We start from the raw sequence: 7,998 nt of genomic DNA on the forward strand, positions 1-7,998 counted from the left end.
CAGTTTTAGTATAGACAGGGTTTCACCATGTTGGCCAGGTTGGTCTCTTAACTACTGACCTCAAGTGATCTGTCCACCTTGAAGTGCTGGGATTACAGGAGTGAGCCACCGCGCTTGGCCAGGTATGTATCTATTATCTCTAGATCAGCCCTGTCTAACAGAACTTTCTGCAATGATAGGTTTTACATGAGGTAGCCACTAACCATAAATGGCTACTGAAAATTGTCACACGTATCCTATTTGCATAGCTTTAACATTTTAATCTGGAAAAGGTTATCTAATTAGGCCCTGCCTGCCAGATATTGCCCACATTGACCAAATCTTGACAATATTGGTCCTACCCCTTGACCAGATATTAGTTTCAGGAATATGACTATCCCAGAACTACTAATGTTGAAGGAAGCCAGATTTAGGCTGAAAATTCCTTTCTCCTCCAATTCTTTGGCACTTACCAAATGCTCAATAAACACAGGTTAGCAATGCCTCTGCATAGACAACTAGAAGCCACAAGTTAAGACAAAAGGTTTTTATTCAAAAAATGCCAAGTATAAAAAAAAAATAAGATCTCTTTTATTCCCCTGTACAGTATTTCACTCAGATAAAACCAGCAGGCTACATGCTGCTCACAACACAGCCCCAGAGAAGATCTGGAAGGCACACCATCCAGAACTGCTTTTCATATTTATCCTATATACACAGTCAGCAATGCCCCTCCCCACCGCCCATGGAGCCCGGACCCACCTGCATAAGTAGGCGAGGGGCCCCACAGAAGTCAGGGAGCTGCAGCACTGTCCCGCCTGAGTCCCGTCACCCCACGAACAGAGCAAGCGTTGCAGCCCTCCCCCAGAAGGTCCCCAAGTCAGAGGAGGAAAGGAGGAAAGAAAACTAGGGCAGCAGCTATGGAAGCTTGGAACAGGAAGGGAACCAAATAAATAAATAAATAAATACATAACATTGACCTCCAGGTTAGAATGCGCATCTTTCAAAACAAAACAAAAAAAGCAGATAAAATAACTTAAAGGCAGAATTTGTAAAAACTTAGAGCAACTACAATCTTTGTATACTACCATGCCAACTGTACACACATTTACAGCTTTTCTGTTGATTTGCATTGTTTGTGCATTGTTTGTGTGTGTGAGGTCTTGGCTTTGAAACAGTAAGTAAAAACCAAAAAGGAAGACCAGTTCACTCAGAGTTTTACTAAAGGAGGCAGAAGAAAGGGCAGGTGGCTCAGCATTTGGCCCTGTTGCCTCTTCCATGGCACCTTTCATATGAAGGAGGTGAGGGAGGACAGGAGAGAAAAAGAGGGAACCAAACCCAGGCAGATTTTTGGAGAAGCAGCAGGTAAAAGAGGCAAGTTCAAGTATTTCTCCCAGCACAGCCGGAGTCCCCACAGAAGGCACTCAGAAGAGTCGGAAGAGGTGACAGGGACTTAAAATGGTGCTAGTCCTATCCCATCCCAACCTGTTTCCCCGCTACCTGACCCATTGTGGCATTCAGCAGAACTTGTAATGAAGGAAACAGTTCCATGGCAGGGTTCTGACCTCCCCCCACCCCCCACCCCCGGGATATTTCAGAGTCCAGCAATGCTGGACACCTATGAGAAGGAGAGCATCTACGGGGGGAGTTGAGGCCTAGGACCCCTGGAGAGTCTCCTTTACCCACTGTTGGGAGGCAACCTCCAGGGGCTTGGGATCTGGAATGAGTTGTAAATGTTGTTCCTGTATCAAGCACTGTCCTGCTTGGTGAGAAGTGTCACTGGTACTCGGGAAGCTGGAGACAGAAGCTTCCCCTCCCTCAGGCATCTGACAGGGAGGGGAGGACCTGCCAGAAAGGCTGCTATTTGCTGGGCCCCGGTGACAGGCTGTGGAGGTGGATCTCAGCAGTTTCCTGGGGCAGGAGAACATCTTGCATCCATGGATGGTTCTGGATTTCTTCGAAGGTTGGCCTATCTGATGGTCTCAGGGCCAAGCACCATCTAATGAGATGCTGACACTCTGCAGAAAGGAGGACAGAGAGAGGTTATGAATGACTCAACTTGTTTTTATACTGCAAAGGTCTTCCCCATTTGCTTCCCAGAGGCCCACAAGTCTGGGGTCCCAGGGAGGCCAACCACTTTCTAGAACACTGTGCCAGGGGTACCCTTCAATGGGAAGTTATTAACTGATATCTGGGTCCTCCAGTCTGCTTTCAGCTAAAAACTGACTCCCCTCTTAAACCTGTGGTTTTCAAAAACTTCAATAGCGGGGGCCTTTCCCCTGACACCCACTCACCAGAAAAATAGCAAGGATGATGACAAGAGATTTTGATGAGACACCACTGAGCAGGATGAGATGATTCAATTCACCTACCACCTCACAATGAGATGATTCAATTCACCTACCAACTCACAAACACGAACACTACCCACAGTGAGGTCACTGGTACCAAAATATTTGGAGCTACTGCCTTAAAGGAGATGCTAAAAGATACTCCCTGGCAAAAAAGCCAGGAGTTATCGGGTTTCTGCTGGTACCTTAAAAAACCTTTCTGGGAAGCCAGATTGCCTTTTCTTCTTAATATGCTCACAAGTGCTCTTCCTCTGACTTCCCAAGGAAAGCTCAAGTGTAAACCATGTGACTTATGGGGCTGGCTCTCAACTGTAAATCACTGGCCTAGAATTCTAAGCCAAGAGTCATGGCATCTGCTGGAGAGCTTTGCTCTCCAGAATTTCTTTTTTTTCCTTTTTTTTTTTTTGAGACAGAGTTTAACTCTTTTTCCCCGGGCTGGAGTGCAATGGCACAATCTTTGCCTTCCGGGTTCAAGCAATTCTCCTGTCTCAGCCTCCCGAGTAGCTGGGACTACAGGCATGCACCACCATGCCTGGTTAATTTTGTATTTTTAGTAGGGACGAGGTTTCTCCATGTTGTTCAGCCTGGTCTCAAACTCCCGACCTCAGGTGATCCGCCTGTCTCAGCCTCCCAGAGTGCTGGGATTACAGGTGTGAGCCATTGCGCCCAGCCAAAGCACTACCGGAATTTCAAAACTGCCCCATGAGAACTGATAGCCACCCCGAAGCCAGGGGCTTCCATCAGTTACCTGAAGAGACCCTCTGCCTGAAGAAAACTTGGCCCTTGATGATCTCTTCGTCATGCTCAAAAGGAATATCTCCACACACCATATCATACAGCAGGATCCCCAGGGACCAGACCGCTGCCGACCTGCCATGGTAGCGATGGTAGCGGATCCACTCTGGAGGGCTATACACTCGGGTCCCTGTGAGCCAAGGGAACAGAAAACACACTTTCAGCAAAAATAAGCACAAAGCAACTGGGTAGTATATATACCTCTTTCTTTAAAAAAAAAAAAAAAAAAAAAAAATCCCTTCTCTCTGGCTGAACTCCATTTTTCCCTCTGGGCTAAGGAGAGTGGAGGTGCAGCTTAGGGCAACTCTCAGCCCAAAGCGTTACCCACCTCTCTACTGGCCTAAACCATAAACTGAAATTATTTACAAACGGCTCCAAGAAACAAACACGGCTGGCCACAGACCCAAAGCCTGAGGCTCTGTGGGGCAAGACTGCCCGCAGAGGATGAAGGGATGCTTGTCTGCACAATCAACAAGAAAGGTATCCCACAGATTATCCTTAAACTGCATTCACCACTGCCCAGGAGCCCGGGTGAGATTCTCATGGCTGACAGAATCCAACCAAGGATGCTTGCACAACATCCTAAGTCAGGGTGCCCTTTGGGAGGGCTTCCTCCCCACCCGCTGCACGCAGGGGCAGACACCCACACCCTTTCCTCCCTAGACTGGAAAGGTAGACAGAGTTGCAGGCTTGGTTTCAAACCACGTGATTCCTGTTTACAAACTTTGGGTAGTAAAAAAAAAAAAAAAAAAAAAAGGAGGGGCCATGCCGCTGGTGCTCACCAGGGGGCAGCAAAGACTTGAAGGAAAAAACATGGGAGGACCCGGCCAGCCATTAACTGTTAAATACAAAAAATGCAGCCCAACCTAGCGTCCTCCAAGGGCAAATAAACATAAGCCACAAGCCCGAGTCACAAGTTTTGAAAGGCTGTCGTTTGTTAGGTTAAGCCGCTCAAATGATGACCCACCCTCCGCAGCTTTGATCTCAGGCTCTCCATTCCTTCTTTTCTGAAAGAACCCGCTCCAAGCCCCTCCCTAGGATAGGTTTTCATTCTCTCTGCGGAGACACCCAACTAATTTTCAAACCAGCGACAGATCTTATTTCACAACACTCATTCCTGATTCTCATCCCATAACACCGCCCCCCCCAAAAAACCCATCAGTACTGATAGTGAAAACTGTTCCTATTCCTTAACCTTCCCTAGATCAAAAAGGAGGAAAAAACTGCAGCTCTAAAACTACCATACAGAAAACTAACTCCCTTACAAAACAAAACAAAAATTACAAAACCGGCATCAATTTCCACCTCTCCCCCCGCCCCCATGCTTTTACTGGCGGGGAAACTGGGTCAGACTTTAGAAATCTGGGCTACCGCCGGTTGCCCACAACCTCTTTTTCATTGGGAAAGCTTGGAACTCACTGAATTCCACTTTAAGAATAAAATCACGCCAGAAACATTACAGGTTCAGCTGGCTGAAAATCCCCGGCTTTACTACGCTGGGAGGCTCTCCTGCGTCCCACCCCGGCTAGCATCCAGCCAGGCGCCCCAATGACCTTTACAAAAGGCTGGCGCGGAAGGCTGGCCGAGGCCTCCGGGCTGGGCCGGGCCGAGTCACCTGGGCAGCTCCCACCCCGGCCTGGCTCACCGTCGAAGTCGGTGTAGACGGTGTCCTTGAGCAGCGCCCCCGACCCGAAGTCGATGAGCTTGAGCTCGCCGCGATTGAGGTCGATGAGGATGTTTTCGTCCTTGATGTCGCGGTGGAGCACCCCGCAGTTGTGGCAGTGCCGCACGGCCTCCAGCACCTGCCAGAAGAAGCTGCGGGCCAGCTCCTCCTGCAGGGCCCCCCTTTCCGTGATAAAGTCGAAGAGGTCTTGCACCGGCTCGGGCCTCTCCAGGATCAGGACGAAACTGTCGGGCCTCTCGAACCAGTCCAGGAGCCTAATGACGCCGGAGAAGCCGGAGCTCACCTTCTTCAGCAGGACGACTTCCATGGGCACCCGGGTCCCATTGGGCTGCAAGGGCGAGGGGGCCGCGTTAAGGCGAGAGTCGGGGGTGCCCCTCACCCCACCCGCTCATCCTGGGGTCGCTTCTGCAGGGCACTCACCAGCTCTCCCCAGTCGGAGATCCGGTCCTTCTCCACGTGTTTGATGGCCACCTGGAAACCCCAGAGTCTTCGTCAGGTCCCCTCGCCCAGGCTAAAGCACGCCGGTGCGCCCCCCGCCCGGCGCACCCTCCCCACGGCGGGGCGCCCACTCACCGGCAAGTTGTCGGAGACGCGGGTGCCTGAGTAGACCGAGCCGAAGCCGCCGCTGCCCAGTAGCGGGCCCACCTGGTACTGCGACTCCAGGGGCTCCTTTTCCTTGCCTAGGAAAGGGGGAGGCACGGGGACTCAGTGCCGGCCCGCGAGCCACCAGCTCCCCACCCAGGAGATCCCGCCGCCGCCCCGCATCCCCGGGTCGGTGGCGAGGGGGTGCTCTCACCGGGCGCCAGCTTGGTGGCGTGCAGGTCGTTGCAGGGCGCGGCGCGCAGGTGGGCAAGCGAGTTGATTTTGGACAAGAGCATCCCAATCTCCAGGATGTCCGCGCAGAGACGGTGCCCGGAGGAGCTGCAGCAGGAGCCGGAGCCGGGGCTGTGCCTGTGGGCTGTGGCTGTGGCTGCGGGTGGCGTTGCGGCTGTGGCTGCGGCTGGCGCGGAAGGCCGAGGGCGAGTCGGAGGACAACTGAGGGCGCTGCCGGGACTGGCGGCGGGAGGGCGCGCCAGCGGGGTCCGGCAGAGCTGAGAGCGGCGGGGTGAGTGGCTCGTGGGGCTCGTGCGGCAGCGCCGCAGGGCCGGAGGTTCGTGGCTGCTGCTGCTGCTGCTGCTGGTCCCGCCGCCGACGCTGCCACTGACTCCTCTCGGGCCTCCTCCGCCACCACGGCCGCTGCAGCAGACGCCCGGCTCGCCCAGCAGCCAGGAGTAAAGGGGAGGAGCGCGCCGGCGGGGAGGGCGCGCGGGGAGGGCGCGGCGGGCGGGGACGGGGCGGGGCCTCTCCGGGAGGCCAAGGCGGGGAGCGCGGCAGCCGGGCCGGCCAAGGGAGGAGAGGGGGTGGGGAAGCGGCGGGACGGGGCGACTCCCCTCGGCCCCCGCCCCGCGCGCTCCGTGGCCGCGCCCCGGCCCCACCCCCGCTGGCGCGTTTCCAGCCAACCAGAGGACCGACTGATCTGCATAGCACGGCGCGCCCCGCCCCCGCCCCGCCCGTTTCGCGGTCAGAATGGTCTCTACGCCGCCACGACGTGGCGGGAAGGAAAAGGCGCCAAAATGGAGGGGGAGGGGCGCGGGGCGTGGGGGGAGGCGGGAGCTGGGTGTAGGGCCGCGACGGAGGAAGGATGGGGAGGGGCGTATCGATTCAAACCCAAACAATAACAAAGCCATCAAAGGCCGCCCGAGGCCGGCTCTGCGGCTCTCCCTTTCGCGGAGGTTTTTGGGTCAAGGGCTCGAGCCGTAGCATAACAAGTTGCGCGGAGAAGAGGGGCGTTGGTGTGTCAGGCGGGGAGGCCGGCGCGCCGGGTGTCAGGGACTGTGTGTGGGGATGCCGACGAGGGTGGTCTTTCTGTGTGACTCAGACCCGAGACCTCCAAGTCGGCTGGGGCGGGCTGACGTCGCGCTGCAGGCTGGGGGCGGATTCTGGGGGTTTGTGTATTGGGGGGCGCGTCGGGGGCGAGTGATCCACAGGACATGAGTCACGGAGGGAGTGGAAGAGTCACAGGCCTGGAACAGAACTGGAGTGGGGAGCCCCGCTTCTGCGGGAAAGGGAACGCAGCCCTCGGTCCTTCAGGCCGGCTAAAAGCTCAGAGGCGGGATTCCCATTTTAGAAATGCAAAAAAGGCAGCGGCGAATCCTGATTCCTGGGAAGAGATGTGTGTCAAAGGGCCGGGCAAAGAGGAAATCACGAAGCAAATGTTAGTGTTGAGATGCCAGATGCTGCCTCAGCCCCTTCTGTGAGGGCGGAAAATTCCTCATCTAAAACGAGGGTGGAAGGGTGCGCTTGATTTAATCAGTTTTCACGTTGTAGTCACCTTTTCATCAGCCTGTTATTACCAGGCAGGCAATACCAGCAATTACTGGCCAACCCCATCTCTTGTCTCAAAGGAAACCCCCCACCCTCTGCCTCCCTTGGAAATAACCCGGAACACTGACCAATTCCACTTGCATCCTTTGTCCTTTTAAACTTCATGTAGAGTTGATAAGGACGTGTGAAATGAGTAAATTAAAATACTGTATAATCCATATTCGTCAGTGGCCTAAGTCATTGAAAGCTAACTACATTCCATTTTCATTTTTTCCAGTGCCTGCCATTTAAAGGAAAAATGAGGATCCCTGTAGTTCGTCATTAGTGAATTTAAATGTTTCCTTTAAAAGTTTTCTACAGTGCTCGCTTTATAAAAATGCCCAGATCCTCCACAACTTTTATGAATTTATCCTACAAAATATTACATATTTTCCTTTTGTTTGTGTATTGTGGCCGAGCTCATTCATTTTTTATGACGAGGAGAAAACCCAAGGGAACCAGAATTATTCCCTTTTTGCAGATAGGAAAATGAAACATAAGTAGGATGGCACGGGGTCATACAGCAGCTAAGAGGGGAGATGAAATGACCCAAATTCAACTCCTGAGTATTCAAAGCTTTCTGCTTATCAGGGTCTAAAACTGTCCTTGGCACTGAACAAGACCTCATTAAACCTATGTGATTTCCGGCCGGGCGCGGTGGCTCAAGCCTGTAATCCCAGCGCTTTGGGAGGCCAAGGCGGGTGGATCACGAGGTCAAGAGATCGAGACCATCCTGGTCAACATGGTGAAACCCCGTCTCTACTAAAACTACAAAAAATTAGCTGG

General features: G+C 53.4%; 1 protein-coding gene across 1 annotated transcript; it reads right to left on the minus strand.

Moving 5' to 3' along the window:
- Nucleotides 1-511: 511 nt before the first annotated feature.
- On the minus strand, nt 512-6,082 carry PIM1 (Pim-1 proto-oncogene, serine/threonine kinase). The gene is made up of 6 exons (XM_017522570.2): nt 5,606-6,082; nt 5,383-5,489; nt 5,230-5,280; nt 4,771-5,137; nt 3,079-3,255; nt 512-1,997 (listed from the first exon to the last, which is right to left on the minus strand). Exons 1-6 carry the CDS (start codon nt 5,685-5,687, stop codon nt 1,840-1,842), a joined length of 942 nt encoding a protein of 313 aa, XP_017378059.1. The 5' UTR covers nt 5,688-6,082; the 3' UTR covers nt 512-1,839.
- Between the last annotated feature and the right edge of the window lie 1,916 nt (nt 6,083-7,998).

Source organism: Cebus imitator, unplaced genomic scaffold, assembly GCF_001604975.1.
Source record: "Cebus imitator isolate Cc_AM_T3 unplaced genomic scaffold, Cebus_imitator-1.0 Scaffold24, whole genome shotgun sequence".
Taxonomy (NCBI): Eukaryota; Metazoa; Chordata; class Mammalia; order Primates; family Cebidae; genus Cebus; species Cebus imitator.

What these genes read in the sequence shown, in the direction of transcription:
- PIM1 (XM_017522570.2), bottom strand. Translation starts at nt 5,687, where the DNA reads ATGCTCTTGTCCAAAATCAACTCGCTTGCCCACCTGCGCGCCGCGCCC. An exon ending in TCTCCGACTGGGGAGAGCTG is followed by an intron (nt 5,138 to 5,229) that starts GTGAGTGCCCTG and finishes TCGCCCTTGCAG; the next exon opens with CCCAATGGGACCCGGGTGCC. An exon ending in CGTCTACACCGACTTCGACG is followed by an intron (nt 3,256 to 4,770) that starts GTGAGCCAGGCC and finishes CTTGGCTCACAG; the next exon opens with GGACCCGAGTGTATAGCCCT.